Source organism: Aquarana catesbeiana, linkage group LG08 (genome assembly GCF_042186555.1).
Source record: "Aquarana catesbeiana isolate 2022-GZ linkage group LG08, ASM4218655v1, whole genome shotgun sequence".
Taxonomy (NCBI): domain Eukaryota; kingdom Metazoa; phylum Chordata; class Amphibia; order Anura; family Ranidae; genus Aquarana; species Aquarana catesbeiana.
The window spans coordinates 245,315,351-245,338,655 of NC_133331.1; the positions used below are offsets into that span (position 1 = coordinate 245,315,351).

At 45.9% G+C, this 23,305-nt stretch overlaps 1 protein-coding gene across 4 annotated transcripts in view; it reads right to left on the reverse strand.

Annotated features, from left to right (window-relative positions):
* The window catches only part of SERPING1 (serpin family G member 1), a 512,003-nt gene that overhangs the window by 170,587 nt on the left and 318,111 nt on the right, over window positions 1-23,305 (reverse strand). For all 4 annotated transcript variants that reach the window (XM_073596975.1, XM_073596977.1, XM_073596976.1 and 1 more), the window contains exon 3: window positions 5,130-5,270. In XM_073596975.1, the coding sequence (XP_073453076.1) occupies window positions 5,130-5,270 (141 nt within the window). The remainder of the gene's footprint in view (window positions 1-5,129; window positions 5,271-23,305) is intronic.

Here is a 23,305-nt window from a genome sequence, read left to right on the forward strand (position 1 = left end):
GACCTCCCCTGTACCATCGGCAGCCTCTGACCTCCCCTGTACCATCGGCAGCCTCTGACCTCCCCTGTACCATCGGCAGCCTCTGACCTCCCCTGTACCATCGGCAGCCTCTGACCTCCCCTGTACCATCGGCAGCCTCTGACCTCCCCTGTACCATCGGCAGCCTCTGACCTCCCCTGTACCATCGGCAGCCTCTGACCTCCCCTGTACCATCGGCAGCCTCTGACCTCCCCTGTACCATCGGCAGCCTCTGACCTTCTCCTGTACCATCGGCAGCCTCTGACCTCCCCTGTACCATCGGCAGCCTCTGACCTCCCCTGTACCATCGGCAGCCTCTGACCTCCCCTGTACCATCGGCAGCCTCTGACCTCCCCTGTACCATCGGCAGCCTCTGACCTCCCCTGTACCATCGGCAGCCTCTGACCTCCCCTGTACCATCCGCAGCCTCTGACCTCCCCTGTACCATCCGCAGCCTCTGACCTCCCCTGTACCATCCGCAGCCTCTGACCATCTCTTGTCTTTTATCACGTCTGAAGTCTGGAGTGGAGTCAAGAGTGGGATTGCCTCAGGGATGGGGGTCATGGGAGAAGTCAGACATGTATGGACTGTGGAGAGGAAACTACAGGATAAAACCAGAGCCACTGAGCTGGAGCCGACTGACTGAGCCCTGCAAGGTGCACCTGAGAGGAGGTCAGTGACAGCGCCGCCAGGCCTACCTGAGGGGGGGGGGTCAATACAATATTGTAAGGGGGCACTGATATAAAGGTTTCCCCCTTATGCACCCCCTTATTCCCCCACTGCAGCCTCTGACCTCCTGCCCCCCCTGCAGCCTCTGACCTCCTGCCCCCCCTGCAGCCTCTGACCTCCTGCCCCCCCTGCAGCCTCTGACCTCCTGCCCCCCCTGCAGCCTCTGACCTCCTGCCCCCACTGCAGCCTCTGACCTCCTGCCCCCCACTGCAGCCTCTGACCTCCTGCCCCCCCTGCAGCCTCTGACCTCCTGCCCCCCCCTGCAGCCTCTGACCTCCTGCCCCCCCCTGCAGCCTCTGACCTCCTGCCCCCCCCTGCAGCCTCTGACCTCCTGCCCCCCCCTGCAGCCTCTGACCTCCTGCCCCCCTGCAGCCTCTGACCTCCTGCCCCCCCTGCAGCCTCTGACCTCCTGCCCCCCCTGCAGCCTCTGATCTCCTGCCCCCCCCCCGCAGCCTCTGACCTCCTGCCCCCCCCCGCAGCCTCTGACCTCCTGTCCCCCCCTGCAGCCTCTGACCTCCTGTCCCCCCCCTGCAGCCTCTGACCTCCTGTCCCCCCCCCTGCAGCCTCTGACCTCCTGTCCCCCCCCCTGCAGCCTCTGACCTCCTGTCCCCCCCCCTGCAGCCTCTGACCTCCTGTCCCCCCCCCTGCAGCCTCTGACCTCCTGCCCCCCCCCCTGCAGCCTCTGACCTCCTGCCCCCCCCCCTGCAGCCTCTGACCTCCTGTCCCCCCCCCTGCAGCCTCTGACCTCCTGTCCCCCCCCTGCAGCCTCTGACCTCCTGCTCCCCCTGCAGCCTCTGACCTCCTGCCCCCCCTGCAGCCTCTGACCTCCTGCCTGAGAGGAAACTACAGAGGAAACTACAGGATAAAACCAGAGCCACTGAGCTGGAGCCGACTGACTGAGCCCTGCAAGGTGCATCTGAGAGGAGGTCAGTGACAGCGCCGCCAGGCCTACCTGAGGGGGGGGGGGTCAATACAATATTGTAAGGGGGCACTGATATAAAGGTTTCCCCCTTATATCAGTAAACCCCTTACCTTAGTGTTTTCTTTCTGCGGAAGGTACTCTCTGGTCACCAGAGTCCTCCCCACATTCCCAGAGTTCCCCTTTACATCATAGTCTTACAGTGCAAGGGGGAACTCTGATGTAAAGAGGAATGCAGTGGACTCTGATATAAGTGGGGTCTATGGTCACCAGTGCACCCCTTTTATATCAGAGTTCCCGCTTAGATCATGATCTGCAATGTTCCCCTTTATGTCAGAGTTCCCTTGCACTGTAAAGGGGAATCCTCCTGATGTATGGGGGAACTCTGTGTTGGGTTATATTAATCTGACTTTCATGTAAATGGAGAAATATGGTTTTTGACTTTTGTTTAACGTAACACATTGCTGATAGCAGTTTATAGCTTAAATATTGATATTTGCACTGAAAACTGCCATTTACGGCACCTTTTTTTTGCAGTGTCAATAAAAAATGTGCCAGTAAATGGCATGATTTTTGCCTTGAAAAAAATTGCTGCTGTTTGTAAAAGCCATGTCTCTTTTATCTATATATAATACACTCTTCAAATGTGCTTTAAAATGCATGGTTTTCCCTTTTGTGAACAAGAAAATAAAGACGTTATGCGGTTGGGCTGGTATAAAAATACTATGGGGCTGGTATGAAATTATTTCCAGGGCTGGTTTTTATTCCCAGTCCGGCCCTGGCTCCTTGAGGGTAGGGACTGATGTGAATGTACAATGTATATGTAAAGAGCTGTGTAAATTGACGGCGCTATAAAAGTACCTGAAATAAATAAAATAAAATAAATAAATAAAAAGAAAAACTGAAATATCACATGGTCCTAAGTATTCAGACCCTTTGCTCAGTATTTGGTAGAAGCACCCTTTTGATCTAATACAGCCATGAGTCTTTTTTGGGAAAGATGCAACAAGTTTTTCCCACCTGGATTTGGGGATCCTCTGCCTTTCCTCCTTACAGATCCTCTCCAGTTCTGTCAGGTTGGATGGTAAACGTTGGTGGACAGCCATTTTTATGTCTCTCCAGAGATGCTCAATTGGGTTTAAGTCAGGGCTCTGACTGGGCCATTCAAGAACAGTCAGAGTTGTTGTGAAGCCACTCCTTCGTTATTTTAGCTGTGTGCTTATGGTCATTGTCTTGTTGGAAGGTAAACCTTAGGCCCAGTCTGAGATCCTGAGCACTCTGGAGAAGGTTTTCGTCCAGGATATCCCTGTACTTGGCTGCATTCATATTTCCCTCAATTGCAAACAGTCGTCCTGTCCCTGCAGCTGAAAAACCCCCCCACAGCATTATGCTGCCACCACCATGCTTTACTGTTGGGACTGTATTGAACAGGTGATGATCAGTGCCTTGTTTTCTCCACACATACCGCTTAGAATTAAGACCAAAAGTCTCATCAGACCAGAGAATCTTATTTCTCACCATCTTGGAGTCCTTCAGGTGTTTTTTTAGCAAACTCCATGCGGGCTTTCATGTGTCTTGCACTGAGGAGAGCCAAAAAGCCCCGACTGGTGGAGGGCTGCAGTGATGGTTGACTTTCTACAACTTTCTCCCATCTCCCAACTGCATCTCTGGAGCTCAGCCACAGTGATCTTTTGGGTTCTTCTTTACCTCTCTCACCAAGGCTCTTCTCCCCCAATAGCTCAGTTTGACCAGACGGCCAGCTCTAGGAAGGGTTCTGGTCATCCCAAACCTATTCCATTTAAGGATTATGGAGGCCACTGTGCTCTTAGGAACCTTAAGTGCAGCAGAATTTTTTTGTAACCTTGGCCAGATCTGTGCCTTGCCACAATTCTGTCTCTGAGCTCTTCAGGCAGTTCCTTTGACCTCATGATTCTCATTTGCTCTGACATGCACTGTGAGCTGTAAGGTCTTATATAGACAGGTGTGTGGCTTTCCTAATCAAGTCCAATCAGTATAATCAAACACAGGTGGACTCAAATGAAGGTGTAGAACCATCTCAAGGATGATCAGAAGAAATGGACAGCACCTGAGTTAAATATATGAGTGTCACAGCAAAGGGTCTGAATATTTTAGGACCATGTGATATTTCAGTTTTTCTTTTTTAATAAATCTGCAAAAAATGTCAACAATTCTGTGTTTTTCTGTCAATATGGGGTGCTGTGTGTACATTAATGAGGAAAAAAATGAACTTAAATGATTTTAGCAAGTGGCTGAAATATAACAAAAAGTGAAAAATTTAAGGGGGTCTGAATACTTTCCGTCCCCACTATATATAGGTAAGTTTATTATCAAAAGACAAATGGACAAAACTGATACAAGAGTTAAAAACATGAGCTCTGGTATATACAATGTGAGACTAGTGGATTGGAAAAGGGGAAACAAAATATTAGCATCACCATATGGATTAGAAAAAAATGAAATTTTCTGATGTATCAACCCACAATAATTGAATTGTGGCTATACTGTCCGATGTTCAGGAAAAAGCCCCAATGCATTTTGACCTAAATGTTTACGGTCTTCCTCAGGCAGTTCTTATATTTCTATAAATACATCAAAAGACAGGTTTCAATAGTATATAGTATGGTGTGCAGTCATAATCATTTATGCATCTATCATGTATAAAAAAAACGGTAATTTCATCATATTTACCCTCTCCACCAAATGGGCTCGCTTATCCAGAGACTTCTTGTTAAAAAACACACACAGAAAAAAAACAGGGGTGGAGGTGAGGATGGCTTCCCAGCAGTCTCCAGGACCATCAGTGAGGAAATCAACTGTTTTTTTTTTTTCTCTGTTTTTGATTATGATCTTTTGATGTATTTATAGAAATATAAGAACCCCCTGAGGAAGACCGTAAACATTTAGGTCAAAATGCATTGGGCCTTTTTCCTGAACATCGGACAGTATAGCCACAATTCAATGATTGTAGGTTGATAAATCAGAAAATTTCATTTTTTTTCTAATCCATATGGTATTGCTAACATTTTGTTTCCCCTTTTCCAATCCAATAGTCTCGCATTGTATATACCAGAGCTCATGTTTTGTATCAGTTTTGTCCATGTGTCTTTTTGATAATAAAATTACCTATGTATTTTTACAAATTCTTTTTTGACTCATAATTGCTGCTAACCCCCCCCCCCCCCCCAATTTTTCCTTTTCTACATTAGCTGAGTGAGCATCTTTGCCAGATAGCGGGCGCAGCCAGTCCTATAGTGGAATCGACTTGATTTCCAAGAATGTGAACAGGTCCGAGCGGCGTAGTATTTCTAGTAAGGGCTATAACATCACCCTCCTTTTGTAAGGTAACCCTAGACATGGAACCCTTTTACCATGCATTACATTTTACAATTTATCTTACATTTTAACTTTTTTTTTTTTTTTTTTTTTTTTTTTTAGCTCTCACCTTTATTGTAGAATATCTCTGATGCACTTAGAAATGAACCATGAGTGGTCAAATTCTGCATTGCCTCAGGTATGCAATGGACATCTTTTACTCCCTTGTATAATGCATTCAGCATGTCATCCTTTGTTTTTCCATTAGCTCCTGCATGCAACCATGTAAAATAAGCCATAAATTATTAATTGAACAATACAAAGGCAGACAAAATTAAACAGCTTAAAACATCTAATAGTGAACAGTCCTCCTTATTGGAAAAAAGTGATGTGAAGAGCAGGGCAGGGTGATAAGTAGACAGCAGTGACAAAATCTTGGAATTAGTAGTCCATGTGTAGACTTTCAGACACCCCTTTCAATCTCCTGTGTAATGGACACCATATGAGACCAACACCGATGATAAGAAATGCCTGATTACCAGATGTACTGGACCTTTAGAAAGGTCAGTAACGCTTGTGGGTGATGACCCCACCAGGGCTTTTGGATTGCAATCCGACCAAAGATCAGTAGTCCTGCAGGCAATCTCTCTCTCTCCCAATGTTAGGAATGCCCCCCTCAAAAATAACAGAAGAGACTCCACATCGTGTAAATCCAACGATTTATTGGTTAAAAGCACCTCTCACACACGGAGGGATGGTAAAACACCAGACGGTAAACATACAATGAGCACCCACGCTTCCGGGACTCGTAAGCGATGACGTCAGCACATCGTCCGTCCTATGTGCTTCGTCAGAGATTGACGTTGTCCTGGTGCACGGGCAACATACTGCGTCATCGTCTCTTATAAATAAAATCTAAAACCAAGCCTGGTTCTGATACCCGAGGACTCGGTCAAACATCAAGCCTCATTTTGACATCAAAAGGCTCAGTTAGACTTCAAACCTTGTTTTGAGGTTAAGCTGGACACCAATGGTATTACCTATGATATGGCGATTCTCCACCATTGAACGTATTAGGTGAAATTATACAAATCTAAAAATTCAAAATATATAATTAATTATAATTAAATTTCACATAATACCTCTTATTTGGAAGCAAGGTAGATACCCTACTGGGGTCCAGATAATCCTTCATAATGTACATACATAATTAAAGAGGGAGTCCCGCGAAAAAATTTTATTTAAAAATTGAGCAGCTACAAATACAGCAGCTGCTGACTTTTAAAATATGGACACTTACCTGTCACAGGGTCCAGCGATGTCGGCACCCAAGGCCAAACCGTCCCTCGGTCCTCGGATGCTGCCGCCGCCATCTTCGGTATGGGAATCAGGAAATGAAGCCTTGCGGCTTCACTTCCTGGTTCCCTACTGTGCATGCGCGAGTCGCGCAGCACAATCTGAATGGTCCGTGCTGTCTCTGGGACCCGTGTGTGTCCCAGCAGACAGCGTGGCGGGACGGGAAGAGGCATAGACTCCCGTGGGAGTCTATGCCCGGAAGTGGGTGCAAATACCTGTCTTAGACAGGTATCTGAAACCCCCCTCCCCCCTGAAGGTGCCAAATGTGACACCGGAGGGGGAAGGGTTCCAAAAAGCGGAGGTTCAATTGTTGTGTGAACCTCCACTTTAACTTTGCTCCAAATCCTAAGCAGAAATGGTTTCCAATGATATTTACATGGTCAAGCAGACTTAATGAACAACATACATTGCAATTCATCCACAATTATTGATGTTACCCTCAGGATAATCCACTCCCGATGCCTGCTAGCTATGAATTATCTACAAAGGCATTGACATCTATGTCCACGTTGAGGCCCAAAGGAGAAAAACATCCAACCTTTAAAATCCATTTCAGGGGGGACGTGGCCAGGCAGTGGATATAGCCAGATGCACCTTCAGTTCTCTCCACTGAGAATCTGTTGAGGACACACTATACAACACACCGGCTACAGCATAGCGGTTATCGGAAGATCCACTGAACATGGTACTATCCTTGTCTGTCCGACTAACTCTCGATGGCATCTACAAAGTGACAGAATGTGGCCAGGTTCGCGGACCTCATGGTCCAAAATGGCACCCTCTCCTAACGTTCTGCTAAAGACAGACACAGAGAGGCAGCTGAAAAGCTGTTCTCCATGCCACTATCCATGAAGCAGATGACACAGTACTGCTGGAGGATAACAACGGCACAGGACTGGGACAAAGTGAGTACTCCAGGGGGATATCTTTCCTTTTTTATTTTTTTTTTTCCACATCAGTGATCACTGCCAGCTGGCCTTAATCAGCGTCACATTCATGCAATGTCGCCAACTTAGATTCACATCATTGTGGGTTTCTTTCCTTTTTTATTTGTTTATTTATTTTTTCCTTCTTTCACTTCTTACTTTTGACAGGGATATAACAAGCACTTATATACAGCTTTATTAAATACCCTGTTGAGGGATTTCTTAGTCCGCTTATTCTCAGCTACTTAAAAAAACAAATTGTGTAAATCTTGTTTCTCCCCTCCCGGGGGTACCCTGAATGGGATCTATACCCGCTACACAACGCTGATCAGACCAGGTTGCAAAGACTATACAAAGCGCCACCCGTCGATGGAATCTATGAGGACCTCGTATATGATGCTAGGCTATTGGGGTCCCCACACCCATAGCCCCCTATTAAGACCACTAGTGAACTGTTACGTGTTTGTGAAAACCCCCCACCCCTTCCCGTTCCCCTTCTCCCACCCCCTACCACCCCTGTACCCCTTCTATACAAAATCGCCCCAAACACAGAGTTTTAATGTTTACTATTGTTACCTACTTGAATCGAAGCACCAATAACATTGAATTACTTTATGTGATTCACTGGTTCTGTATTTCACTAGTGCATAAATATCTTAGCTTTTACCCTAATACCTTACACTCCAAACTTTCCCCTTAAGCAGGCCGCCTTATCCATCCATGGCTTCCATATTTTGTCAAATTCCTGGAGATTCCCCCTTTTTATATATTCCAATCTCTCCCTGCCAATAGAGGCATCGAGTGTATCTATCCAGTCATTCACTGTCGGTGGCTCTTTTGATTGCCACCTTAGCGTTATCATTTTTCGAGCCTGGAATAAACCTCTCAGTATTGCCAGAGTGGTATCCCTCCTCTCCCCCTCTATCCTTCTGTATCCCAGAATGCATTCCACCGCCTCCCTCTTTACTGACGTTTGATAGGCATCGCCCAGACTGCCAGCCACTCCCTCCCAGTATCGATACAGCTTGGGGCATCTCCAGAGTAAATGGATGAGGTTCCCCGACTCCTGGCACCTAGGGCAATTATCATTAGGCCTTCCAACGAACCTAAAGAGCCGTCTTGGAGTATAATAGGCCCTATTAAGCAGCATCAAATGAGAGATCTTCTGCGAAGGAGTTACTGACACCTGAGGTGCCATCTCTAAAATTCTCCTCCATTGTTCCTCAGGAATTGCCCCTAGTTCCTCCTCTCATTTAACTCTTACCTTCTGAAGTGTTTCCCGTCTATTCTCTGAATTACTTAGTTGGTCGTAAATTTTAGCTATCAGCCCCCTAGTGGATCCTACTTGTAGTAATTGACGAGCAACGGGCATTTCAACCCATCTAGGGGGCTGATCACCAAATTGAGCCCTTAGAGCATGTTCTATCTGCCGGTAGAGGAACAAGGAGCTCTGAGGGATCTTAAATTCCCTAATCAGCTCGGGGAATTTTTTAAGGGTGTTTCCTGAGTAGAGCTGTCTTAGCTTTTTAATACCACCGGCCTCCCACGCCCTACTCTTTCCTATTTTTAGAATTTCCTGTAGATTCCGGTTGTTCCAAATAGGGGTATAATCCGTAAAACCCTCATACCCCGTTATTTTCTTAACAGATTTCCATAACTTAATTAGCAACCTAGTTGTCGGGGATTCATGGTGAAACATATCTGCCTCTAACGCCTCGATAAGCATGTTATGCCGAGCGTTTAACAAAATTAGCCTGCCATTCGGAGTGCCCCCCTCTGGGATTCCACAGCCCATTAAATGCTGTAGTTGTGATGCAAGGTAGTAACGCTCCGGGTGGGGAAGGGCAAACCCCCCCTCCTTGGTAGGAAGCTGGAGAACTTGCAGCCGTAACCTGGCTTGCCCACCTTTCCATATCAAGTCTCTGAATAGAGCCTCTATTTTCCTAAACCAGCTTTTATTAATCCATACCGGGGAGTTGTGCAGGATGTAAAGCAGTTGCGGCATCCATATCATTTTTATCAGGCTGCATCTACCTGCTACTGATAAGGGGAGGCGTCTCCAGATGCTTATTTTTTGTTTAAATTTGGCCAGGAGAGGTACTAAATTCTTGCTAATATATTGGTTGGGGTCTTTAGTTAGGACAATTCCCAGGTACTTTAGTGATTCCACAATTGCTACCTGGGAAAATCCAGGTACGGTTGGTACTCCTAGAGGGTCAAACGGTACGAGCTCGGATTTCTCCCAGTTTATTTCCAGGCCAGAGAATTTACCGAATTCCTCCACTAATCTCATTGCACCTGCCATTGATCTCTTACAATCGCCTAAAAATAACAGGATGTCGTCTGCATATAGGGCAATTCTTTCCTCAATTGACCCCCTCTGGAACCCTTTTATCTCGTGGCTTGCTCTGATTGCCATAGCAAGGGGCTCCATTACCAGTGCAAAAAGCAAAGGAGATAATGGACACCCCTGTCTAGTCCCCCTCTCAAGCACAAACCAGTCTGAAAATTCGTTATTTATTTTGACTCTTGTCTTAGGACTATTATAGAGCATCTTAATCCATCCAATAAAGGACGGCCCAAAGCCGAACTTTCCCAGCACATACCACATGTATTCCCACTCCACGCTATCAAAAGCCTTGGAAAAGGTCAGCAGAGCTCTTGAGCACTCATTTAAAGTGGGAGACTGTAGGTTCAAGAAGGCCCTTCTGATATTTAGGCTCGTAGATCTATTGGCCATAAAGCCCGCCTGATCCTCATGGATTAGTTTATGTATAACTCTGCTCAATCTGGCAGCCAAAACCTTGGCCAGAATTTTAGCATCAGCACAGATTAGAGAAATTGGCCTATAGGCAGCCATATCAAGGGGGTCCTTCCCCTCTTTCTGCAGGACTGTGATTGTTGCTTCTAGCATTGATGCAGGGAGACGCCCCCCCTCTTTCGCTTCCCCCAAAGTCTTCATTAGTTCCGGGATTAGCACCTTCCCAAGATGCCTGTAGGCCTCGATTGGTATTCCATCGGGGCCAGGCGACTTAAGACCCGCCATGCTTTTGATCGCTTGATGTAATTCTGTAGTTGCTATTGGGGATTCCAACAGATCCGCTCCTCTTGCGATAAGAGCAGGACTGACAGCTTCCCCAAGAAGTCCCCCATCACCCTTTCTTTATTTTTTTTCTGAGAAGTGTACAGCTTTTTATAATAGTCTACAAAAGTTTGCACTATTTTTGGGGAGCTTGAAAGGATTTCTCCATTCAGCGCTCTAATAGTGAGGACCGTTGATGGGGCCTTATTAGATTTTACCAACTGTGCTAACACTCTTCCCACTCTCTCACCCTCGACCGAAGATACCTGGCACTGGAGAAGCCTTCTGGTCTCAGCCTTCTGTAGAGTAGTCTGTTTATACACCCGTTGTTTCTTTTGCCAGCTCTTTTCCTTTTCCGGGGTTGGGTCTCTAATGAAGTTACTTTCAGCCTCTATTACATTCTGCCGTAGCTTCTCAACCTCACGTCTATCTTCTTTATTATATTTAGCCATCTGTTGTATTAACACCCCTCTAAGGAACGCTTTACAAGCATCCCAACATACGACTGATGTCACCGTTCCCTGGTTGAAACCTACAAATTCCCTCAGAGCAGATAGAATACCCTTCTCCTTCCTGAGTACCTCGAACCAATGCGGGCTTATTCTCCATTCCTTCCGGGGGCTATATTCCCCTGCCCTCAGTGATACTACCATGGGAGAATGGTCTGAAATCCCTCTTGGCCCATACACTATTTTTCCTAGTAGCTGGAGTGTTCTGTCATTCCCCAGGGCCATGTCTATCCTCGAAAGGGTCGAGTGTGATGCTGATCTGCATGTGTATTGAGGCACTCCCGGGTTCCGCACCCGCCATAGGTCTACCAGCCCCACCTCATCCATAAACTGACTTAGACGGCTCTTGGCGGTATACTCCAAGAGGGTTCTCCTCAGAAAGGGGTCCAACTTTCTGTCTAATACCTCATTAAAGTCTCCCATTACTATGATAGGAACATCTTTTTTATCTATTAGGAATTCATTCAGTTTGAGCATAACATCTAAATTAAAGGGGGAGGGATGTATACGTTTGCCAGTATATACATAGCATTATTGATAGAGCAAAATAAAAAAATGTATTGACCCATTTCATCTATCTTGGCTTGTCTGCAGGAAAATTTGACTCCCGTTCCCACCAGGATACTCACCCCTCTACTATAAGAAGAGTGGACCGCATGATATTGGTGTTGAAATTTATGCATCTGTAGAGATTGTATTGTATCCCTGGTGAGATGGGTTTCCTGCAGACAGACCAAGTCTACCCCGTAGTTCTCCAGCTCGGAGAGCACTGCCAGCCTTTTGAGAGGGGTCCCCAGTCCTCTAACATTCCAGGATCCAACTTTCACCATTTCAGCCTGCATCCCACGTTATTTAAAAAGATACAGTAAGGAAGCAGCAAATAACCCTTACAAAACCTCCTATCAGAACTTAATTTAGTTGCAATTACATGTGTTTGCACTATGCTTATCCCTCGTAGAAACCAAGAGACCATAATAATACTTAACTTGATATAAACGTGAGCTTTAAATAATTTTAAGAGCCAGTTTCCTGTCATTGTGTCTATGTGTGTATCTAATTGTGCATCCCTGGTTCCAGCCCAGGTGTTTTCCACCAGTGTGTAGATTTTCTGTGTTAAATTTTTCGATCAAACTACCCCTCCCATCCCCCCTACCTCCCCATCTCGCTCCCCTCCCCCCTCCAGCCCCCCTCCCACTTCCCCCCCACCTACCCCTACCCCAGCCCATCCCACTTCCCCTCCCCCTCCTATCCCCCCACCACCTATCAAGGTGAACCCCCTGAGGGTTAACCGTGACCGTTACCCATCTAACTCCATCTAGCACCATATACTGCCACCTATACTCCTCTCCCATTCAACACCCCCCCAACAGACGCCTGCATAGCCCCCCCCCCAATGAAGCCAGAATAAACCATGTGTTATCATGCCCCTCATAGCGCTCTATGCTGAGCTTGAAAGTTTTTCTCTGTTCTCCTCGAGCCATTTCTCCACACCAGCAGGGGAATCAAAGAGCAGGGTACCTCCCAGAGCAGATACCCGTAACTTCGCTGGATAGAGAAGGGCATAAGAGAGGTTAAATTTTTGTCAGGTGCGTTTTGATTGAATAAACTCTGCCCTTCTCTTCTGCAGGTCTGGAGAGAAATCCGCATGAAAAGATACTCTAGTCCCTTTAAAGAGGACATTTCCTGCCTCCCTTATTTTACGGAGCAACACCACTTTATCTCTATAATTAAGGAACCTTATAAGAAGAGGTCTAGGAAAGCCCCCAGCTGGGGGAGCCCTAAAGGGGACCCTATGGGCCCTTACTATTGAGAAGGATGCTGAAAATGATTCTCTTCCAAATAATTCCACCAGCCACTTTTCTATGAATTCTGGCGGGTCAATGCCCTCGCTTTTTTCAGGTAGTCCCACCAGCCTCACATTGTCCCTTCGGCACCTATTCTCCATTTCGTCTAGTTTGGAAGCTTGTTTGGATATCTGCTCCTTTAACCATTTCATTTCCTTAATCATTGGGGACCTGTCGTCTTCCAGTAGCCCTACTCTTTCTTCCAGAGCTGTTGTTCTCTCGGCCGTTTTCTGTAAGTCTTGCCTGACCAGCGACAGGTCCGCTTTTACTCCCCTCATCTGCTCACAAAGTTCTTTAAGCGAGGAATTACACACCCCAACTGCCATAAATACATCAGTAAGAGTTGGTTCTTTGGGCAAGTTTGGATTGGTACCCCCTTCCATATTAGTGTTCGTATTTTGATCACTTAGCCCTAGCCCTTTTGTATTGTGCGTTTTAGATGAATGGACCACTTGAGTAGCGCCTGATGTCAATACCTGCTGTTGACACAGACTTTTCCTATCAGGTGCCCCCCCCCTGGTTTGTTTTTGATTGTGACCCCTTCTTTGGGGGGGTCACAACTGGAGCGTGAGCATATTGCTCTAGCTTCTCTGCTGCTGACACTGCTACTGAGAGCTGCGGGTTTTTATCTTTAGCAGAACGTAAGTTCTGCATTGTACGCTACCTTCCTCACCACTACTAGCCAGCACAGTACTTATATGGGTGGAGTATAAGGGTCAAGGAATCCAATCCAACAAGGAGAGAAAGAGAAAAAAAAAAAAAAGAGAGCACCAATTACACCAAGTTATGAGTCCAGCTGAATGGCCCCCGCTATGAAGCGTATTAAAAAGGGTGCTGAGTTACCAACTGGATTACCCTTTAGTTAGCATATGCACAGGGTAGTATGTGGGGTAGTATGGGGCAATACGTGGGGGGTAACTCCACCTTGAGATTCAAAACCGCCCTGGTGATACTGGCCGTCCCTCGTAGTCCTCCCACAGTCCCACAGTTCCTACTCCACTTCCATGTCAGTCCCACGTTATGCAAAGTAGCTGGAATGTGTAGCAAGGGGTAATATAACAACTTCAAGCAGCCCGCACAGCTGAGGGAGAAAGCAGCATAAGCAATAAATAGCAGTAAAAAACAATCTGGGCTTCCCAGGAGAAGTTATGCTGGATATTACCTGCGTTTGAGGAGTGAATTTATATGCACACAGCCACTTACTGTACCCCACCACCTTCAGAACTTTAGATGAGGCGCTCCTCCCGGATGAGACTGAAGCTGGAAGCGGCCGGTCGCCTCTCACACGCTCGGTCCGCTGCCTCGGAGCTCCGTCGGTGGGCGGGGATTTGACCACACGCCTGAAGTTTCCTTGGCTCCCTCAGTCCGCCTGGGATAGGGGGTAGGGGAGTCAAAGAGGGGCTGAAGTTTGGTTTGAATGTCCGAGGCTCTCTCTGCTCCTACAGGCGGCTTTCAGCCTGCTCAGGTTTGCTCGGGGATGAGCCCGAGGAGAGCGCTCAGCCGGCCAGAGATGTATAACTGGGGGTGGGGAGAGCCGCGCAGCATCCCGCGCTCTCACACTCGCTCCATCACACAGCGCCGCACACACCCGTCCATCCGGTCACGCCCCCTTTCCTTCCCTGCTTGCTCTCCCCTCCCAGATCCTGTAGCAGCAACACTAGCATAAGTTTTTCTTCCAGGGGGATATCTTTGCTAGGCCCCCTGACCCCACCGCTCCTGACGCCGTGGGTGGACCCACACTACGGGACATTTTCACAGCAGTGAATACTTGTAGCCTATCTATAGCTTCCCTTACCACAGAGATAAAGGGTCAAAATGGAGATTACTTTTTTGCGGCAAGACACCCAAAAGCTGAGGGAGAGTACATCAGCTTTAGAGGGGAGAGTGAGTTCCATAGAGGATGACATGGCGCCCATGCAATGGGACCTCACTTACAATACTCACCTCACAGCATGCCACTCATTTAGAAGATTTAGAAAGCAGGATGAGACTTAATAATGTGAGAGCCATAGGTCTACCTGAGAGAGTAGAAGGTAAGAATCTCCTGTTCAATTTATTGAAAAATGGCTCATTACCGTCTTCGGCAAAGAGGTGTTCTCTCCAATGTTTTCAGTGGAGAGGGTGCACAGGGTCCTGGCTAGGCCTCCACAGCCAGGAGCCCCACCGTGTCAATTCCTGTTCAAACGCCTTAATTATAAGCATAGAGATGCAATCCTTTACAACGCCAGAACCAGTAACCAATATTAGCACTCGTGCTAATATTCATAAGCAAAGAACCAACATAATGCCCACAATGCCAGTTCATCGCTCGCGGGTATGTGTGCGTGCGCGAACACACACCAATTAGCACTTGGCGCCCAGTGGCCTATTTAAACTGCTCTGTCACTGTAAACAATGCTGGATGATCTTCAGCTCCTTTCTGATCTGCTGTTCCTGTTTGTTCGTGTATGACCCGGCTCACCTTTGGACTTCACCTCTGCTTACTCCGTTACTCTGTTACCTGGTATCCTGACTTTGGCTTGTTTATTGGACTGCCTTCTGACTTGGTACCACATTGCCCAGCTGTTATCCGACCTTGGCCTGCCTTCTGGACTTGCTTTGCCTGCTGATTCGGTACCCTGCTGCCTGGTTGTTGCTGACTACTGCTCTTCTCCTGGTTCCGCTCCTGTCCATGCTCTGGTGCCCAGCTGCTTCTACTTCCTGCTCCAAGGATGGTGACTGCCAGCTCTACCCACCTACAAAGGGGACATCACAAGCCAGCTACCCAGCACTCGTGCCACTCCTTGCTGTTACACTTTCTGTTCCCACCTTCAGGAGTGTAGGTGGGAGGAGCAAGGGAGGCCTCCATCACATTCCAGTTTCCACCAGGTATGTGATGGACCTGCAGCCCTGAAGATTAATAATGTCAAGATATCCCTCTTCCATATTTCTCAGCAGACCTGCAGAAACAAAGAGCTAAATTCATAGATGCCTATGACACCTCAGATCTGGAATTAAAGTATGCTATGTTATACCCGGCTCGCCTGCGAGTCGATGGGCTCGATCCAATTCTTTTTTTTTTTTTTTATAATTATTTTATTTATTCAAGGAACACAGTCGAACACAGATATCTGGGCAATCACAGTGTGTTATCTTACATCACATTGCATATATATGTTATACACCTCGGTCCAATTCTTTGATACACCGTTTGCAGCTACACAATGGCTGGACCGGGAAAAACAATCACTCCGTGAGGCACGCAACAGATGTCCTGCAACATTGTGAAAGGTACTATACTCGCAATGAATACACGGTTCATCTTGTCCACGGACATTCATGTCAAGGCGGAGTCCACTGTTTTTACCATAAGTTTTGTTTAAAGGCTACGGCTTTCGTTCTCGCTGTTGAGAAGTTATATGACACTGAGTGCACTTCCACTGTTGCCTCAGGATGGTCTGGCATAGACCCCTAGCCAACCTATGGCAAGGTTATAATGCCCCGTTGGCCAGGTACTTTACGTTTTATTTTTTTTAGTTTTTTACCATGGCTCTTTTTTTTGTTGTTCCTACATTCCACTTTGATGCTTCACTCCCACCTCCAACGGATCGTTTACTGAACTTAAGGGCCGATTCTTTTCGCTGGTATAATCGCCTGACTGTATGCTATCCCATTGCCCTGGAATCGAGCTGTACACCACCTATAGGATCTTTTTTTTTTTTTAATTTTTTTTTTTTATTTTAACATGTTTTATTGGGTTTTTTGAAATACACATTTCACGTTACATGTGAAAACTTAACTGATGTTCCAACTGGAGTAAAACATTGGGTAATATAGAAGACAACTCTTAACATTGGTATATAAAAGAAATATAACGAATTTTAAAACAGAGACGTATAAGTGTATCTTCATCTGAAGGTAGCTGTGAAGAGACTCCAGAGGAAGAGGGCAAGGGCCTGGGGGGGAAGGAAGAGGTGGGAATGGAGGGAGGTACCAGCAAATATCTTACAAGAGTACAGTACATTTCAATAGTCAACATAAGTCCTCACACTTGTACAGTACAGCTGGGGTGGGACAGCCAAGTGGACCATTTGCAGAGGAATGTATTCATGGCTAGGTTTTTCCTGGCTACAGTTTTTTCCATGTCACACTGGTAGTTAAGGTCAGCTAGTGTTGATTTTAGGGACGGGGGTTCGGTATTTTTCCACTGTCTGGTAATGTTTACTTTTGCTGCCAGTAAAAGATGCATGATTATGTCTCTGAATCTGGGAGGGAATTTTTCTATGCCCAAATGGAGTAAAGCTAGTGATGGGGAGGGTTCTGTAGGGCTTTGCGTTATGGAGGAAATTAGGGAGAAGACTCACCTCCAAAAGGAGCTAAGGGATTTGCAAAACCAAAGAAGATGTGCAATTGTGCCAATACTGCCACAATTTCTCCAACAAGTAGGGGGTGAGTTAGTGTATATTTTTGACAATCTGTAGGGTGTTAGATACCATCTGTGTAGGGTTTTTTGATAAGTTTCCCAGTGATTGGAGCAATGGGATGCCGCGTAGGTGTATTTGAAGGCTTTCTGCCACTTGGACGGGGTTGTAGTGAGGTTAAGTTCTGTTTTCCATTTTGATAGTGTGTTAATTTGGGTGAGGGGACATTGGTCCATTAGGGCTGCATATATAATGGATATGTCATGTTTGGAGTATGTGGGTTGAGAGTAAAATCCATGGAGTTCTTCAGGGATGGAGGCTACAGACGAAAGTTTAGAGGTTTTAAGGAAGTGGCTGATTCTTGCGTGTGTGTATGCTTCAGAATCTGGGAGGTGGTGATCATTTTGGAGGTCTTTGAATGTTTTCAGTGAGTTTTGTAATGTGAGGTCTAGTATAGAGTTGATTCCGTAAGTGTGCCAACGCTGGATTCTGAGATCTGGGATTTGGCCCATTAGTGCTCTGAGAGGGATGGAGTAGGAGTGCGTGGGTTGAATAGGGGGTGTGTCATATGTGAACTTCTTCCAGGCCAGGAGTGATGCTTTTATTGACGGGGAGGAAGGTGATGTAAATATTGGAGAGCCTGCAGTAGTGAGAAGAAGAGTGTCTGATGGCGTATAATTCGCGTGGTGTGAGGCTTCCATACTCGACCAAAGTTTGTTGTTTGAGGGTGCCACTAGTAGTATAGTTGGTCCAGAATAGAGGCGTAGTAGTAGGTGCGAATATGGGGAAACCCTACTCCACCTTAGTTATGGTGTCTTGTTAAAATATGGTTAGCGCACCTTGGGGGTTTTTTGTTCCATATGAACTTTGTGAGTTGTCCTTGTACCGAGGTTAAGGACTGCGGAACTGGTAATACTACTGTGCGAAATAGATATAGGAGTTTGGGCAAGACCATCATTTTGAATGAGGCTATTCTACCCAGTGTAGAGAGGCCAGAGGCTTTCAGTTGGTTGAGTATTAGGGAAGTCGTTTTTGGAGATCTCTGTAGTTTAGGTCATATAGCTGGTGTGGGTTTGGTGATAGTTTAGTTTCTAGGTAAGGAATAGCCTGAGTAACCCATGTGTAGGGAATTTTTTGTTTTAGAAGTAATTCTTCTTGTTCAGAGATGTTCATTGGAAGGATGAGGGATTTGCAGGCATTGAGTTTGTAGAAAGACACAGAGCTGAACTGGTGGAGAATTTCCTGAATTGCCTGCAATGATTGGTTTGGGTTGGAGATCACAAGAATGATGTCGTCCGTGACCAGACTTATTTTGTGATCTATACCATTACAGGAGATCCCCGAAACTCGTTGGTCAGTCCTAATTGTGGATGCTAGGGGTTCCATTAAGAGGGCAAATATGATTGGGGAGAGCGGACAGCCTTGGCATGTGCCATTGGAGATCCCGAAGGGTTTGGATAGCATACCTTCCGTTAGGACTCTAGCAGAGGGGTTGGAGTATAGAGAGAGTATTGCTGCCTGAAATCAGCCTTTGATACCAAATTTGGAGAGCACTGCTTTCAGGAATCCCCAATGTACCCTGTCAAATGCCTTCTCTGCATCCAGGTATAGGAGCAGAGAAGGCACTTTCAATTGGGTGGCTCGGTGGATTTGATTAATCACTCTTCTAGTTGCATCTGGTGCTTGTCTGTTAGGTATGAAACCAGCTTGGTACGGATGGATTAGGGTTGGTAAGTAGGGGATTAGTCTGGATGCTATAACTTTGGCTAGTAGTTTGACGTCAGTATTAAGGAGAGATATAGGTCTGTTGTTAGTGGTGGAGGTGGGGTCTTTGTCTGGTTTAGGTATGGTTGTGATGAGGGATCATAGCATGTTCAGTGGGAGGGAGCCAGAGGAAGCAGCAGAGTTGAGGAGATTAGTAAGATGGGGAGAAAGAATGTTGGCAAATTGTTTGTATTACTCATTGACGAATCCATCTTCGCCTGGAGATTTATTGCAGGGGAGGGATCCTGCGTCCAGGATTTCATCTCCTGTAAATGGTTTTGACAGCTGCTGCAGCTGATCCATGGATATAGATGAGAGGTTAACCTTTGACAGGAATTCCTGGATGAGGGTGTCTATGGGCTGTGGGGTGGTGGGGTCAGTGGTTAGATTATAGAGAGATGAGTAATAATCACCGAAAGCATTTGCAATATCCTGAGGGTTGCTTAGTAATTGTTTTGTGGTAGGGTGGTGTAGGCCTGCGATTTTATTTTTTCTAAGTCCTTTGGGTTTTTACTTGGTGGGCAAGTAAGGTGTTGGTTTTATTCCCCAGTGCATAGAAATTTGCTTTGCTAAGTTTAAGGTTAGTTTCAAACTTGTAGAGTAGTATGGAGCGGATTTTTGATCTAAGAGTGAGAATCTTATTAGTAATAGTATGGGACGGGGTTTGTTTATTGAGTGTTTCTAGCTGGTCAATTTGGGATAGTATCTCCTCAATTTGCTGCGTCCTGTTTTTTTATTTTACTATACAATTTAATAAGAACGCCCTGCATTTACACTTTGTATGTAGACCAAAGTACAACTCGGTCTATATCTGGCTGATCATTGAGTTCAAAGAAGAAACGATGTTCATCATCATTAATATTGTGGATAGTACCCTGATCCGCGAGAAGGGAGGTGTTGAGTCTCCAGATTCGAGATGGGCCTGTTGTCCGCTCTCCTACAGTGTTGGTGACAGGGGCGTGGTCTGACCACGTGATGGTTCCAATTGTTGAGTCTGTGATGTGTTGAAGCGTCTGTTTGTCAACCAGAAAAAAGTCGATGCGGGAATAGGATAATTGGGATGGAGAGAAATAGGAGAAGTCTCGTTCTGAGCCGTGGTGGCATCTCCAGATGTCGTACAGTCAATGTGCTTCAAGAAATGGGTTCAGGGTAGGTCTTCGGTGACGGGAGGTTGATTTGGTGTCCATGTCAGAGTCCCCAATTATATTAAAATCACCTCCTATCATAACTTTGCCTCTTTTGATACTGGCTACTTTTTTTGTATAGACGTTTGCAGAAGCGAATTTGCTGTTTATTTGGGCCATAAATGTTGACTAAAGTGTACAGAATTCGGTTGATGTCACAGATTAGGATCAAATACCGACCTTGTGGATCCGCAATAGTTTGGTGTAGGTTAAAGTGTAAGGAGCCCCGGATGGCAGTCATGACTCCATTTTTTTTTTTTTTTTTGGGCTTGAGGCTACAAAAATCTGGTTATAGTTGTTCAGTTTGAATTGGGGGGGGGGGGGGTTTGGTCATGGCAAAGTGTGTTTCCTGCACTAGGACAATATCCGCTTTTTGCGTCTTAGCTTCTTTGAGAAGTGCTGATCTTTTCTGGGGGGTGTTCAGGCCCCTTGCATTTATCGAGAGCAGTTTGAAAGCCATGACGAGGTGACTAGTGCTGTATAAGACTGTCTATGGATGTATAAGATTCAGTAGAAAAAAAATAAAAAAGTATGCCCTGTGGAGCTGGTACTAGGGTGGGGTGGAAGGTGAGTAAAAAGTAAGAGCCCCAAAAGGAGAGAACTTTGGAGCTCAACGGGCAGTAACTACTGCTGAAAGGGTACCTGTATAGGGGCAGGTAGACTACCTCAATTCGGGTGAGTCTACAAACAAAAGTCCAGGCACGCGGTCACGAGGTACTGCAGGTACCCGACACATTTGGCTTATGAGAAATAGGGTCTTAGAGAAAGTTCAGACTTGTTTGTAGGTTCCTCCCGCTTCCATTTGAGAAGTGGTCTGGTCAGTGGGATCAAGGGTGTCCCCTGGGATAATAAGCCAATCTTTCAGGAGTTGGAGGCCTGAAGAGAGTTATCACGGCATAGGTCTTGCTTTGATAAGTGATGAGAAATTTGGTGGGGAATCCCCATTTGTAGGGGATTTTATGATTCTGAAGGGCTTTAGTGATTGTTGCAAGCTGCCTGTGATTTTCCATGGTTGCTTTGGAGAGGTCAGCATAAAGATTGATGGAGGAAAAGGGTTCAGGGAGCTAGCCATGCATTTTGCTGCATACATATAACGGTCCTTGACCATGAAAAAATGGATGCGAGCTAGAACATCTCTGGGTGTGGATGGTGGCAGATGGGGAGGTTTAGGGAGGTGATGTGCTCTATCAATCTCCAGATCACGATTAGTCAGGTCAGGGAGCACATGAAGGACCGTAGGAACTTAGTCAGATCAGATGGTTGGACTGATTCCGGTATATTACAGAATTTGATATTGTTCCTGCGAGAGCGGTCTTCTAGGTCTGCCAATTTGAGTCAGATTAGTTGGATCTCATCCTCATGGTCTGTGACTGCATCCACCATTTCATTGTGAGCAGTGTACAGCTCATCTACTCTGGTTTCTAAAGTGTTAATACTCTGGTCATGCTTTTGTACAGACATAGATAAGGAGGATACTGCTGTGGATAGATCAGTGTACAAAGTCTGCTTTAAGGACAGGAGCATATTCTTCATTGTCTGTTCTGACAGGGGCTGATCTGAAGCAGGGAACGTGTCTAGCAGTGATGGTTGTTGTGGAGGAGGGAGAGAGAATAGGCAGGGGGCTGCACTGTCCTGATCATACTCTGGTCCCTCCGTTCTAGGTCTTGATTTGGCAGGGCTGGCCGTGGAGGGTGAGTTAAGGGGAGAGGACTTACCGTTGTTGCCTGTGGGGGAGATCGTTCCTGACAGCTGGTGATATCACTGATCCGGAGGAAGGGAAGAGAGCCGCGCTGTGTTTCCCTGGGTCCCGCCGGTGCCATCTTGATTGCAGCTCAGGCCGGGAGGAGAGAAGAAGGCTGTGAGCTTCCGTGGCAATTTGAACTCCTTCCTCCGCTTGGACATGGCAGACGGAAGGTGCTAGTGTACTGCAAGAGTGAGGTGGAGTACTTGTGACCCTGTTTGGGGTAGCTGGGTTGTCGCTAGAGCCAGGTTTTCTGCGGAGCTGCGGAATTAAGCCGCCATTCACTCACGCCGCTCCTATTTTTTATTTTACTGTAATACTAATGCAATGTCTAAACTAAATAAATAACCTCTATTAATTTGCAACAAACAGAAAATTAATATAAGCGGCGCTAATACCAGTGATATAACACAACCCAGTGTCCAAAATGTGTGACCAGTGCACTGTAGTGGTATTAAATAACAAACAATTGTGTATATCACTCAAAAAAAAAAAAAAATATATATATATATATATATATATATATATATATATATATATATATATATATATATATATATATATATATATATATATATATATATATATACACAATAAATCAATAATGCATCATATGTGAAACAAAAAATAGATAGTAAAATCCATTCATAGAAATGTCCATAAAGAGAACACCGTGAAATAGTGTGCAGATTTCTGAAATGTCCACTAAATCAAACGTGCCAGTGATTCCTCTCCCTCTGGATTCAACACTCACCGGATGAATATGCCTCACACTCTCGTGTTTTGGCAAATGAGCATGGTAAACTGTACAATCAGGTTAAGGTGAAAAATCCAAGTTCCATCCGTCCCAGTGTTATTTCATTCCATATGCAAATAAAAAATGCTCAAATAGTGTAATGCCGTAAAACACAATTTATTAAACTGTGTAAACTTCAATCATTGCACTCACATAACAAACTCTTTGAATCAAGCCAAAACAACACAGCAATCCGAGTTCTCAATCCTCCGATGTAAACGCCCAGCACCAATGTAAAGATGTATCCAATGAATAAGTCAGGTATGACGAAACATGTCGGGGCGTGGCTGTACGGCATCCATCAGTAGCAGAGTGTGACGGAGGAGATGCTGCATCTCATCTCCGTGTGTGAGCGGAGGATCCTTGCTCGATCAGACGAGCTTTAGCGAGTGGGGGTGAGAGCCTGTTTCCGCTTACCTTGGGTCCGCCGTGACTATCTTTACATTGGTGCTGGGCGTTTACATAGGAGGATTGAGAACTCGGATTGCTGTGTTGTTTTGGCTTGATTCAAAGAGTTTGTTATGTGACTGCAATGATTGAAGTTTACACAGTTTAATAAATTTTGTGTTTTACGGCATTACACTATTTGAGCATTTTTTATTTGCATATGGAATGAAATAACACTGGGACGGATGGAACTTGGATTTTTCACCTTAACCTGATTGTACAGTTTACCATGCTCATTTGCCAAAACACGAGAGTGT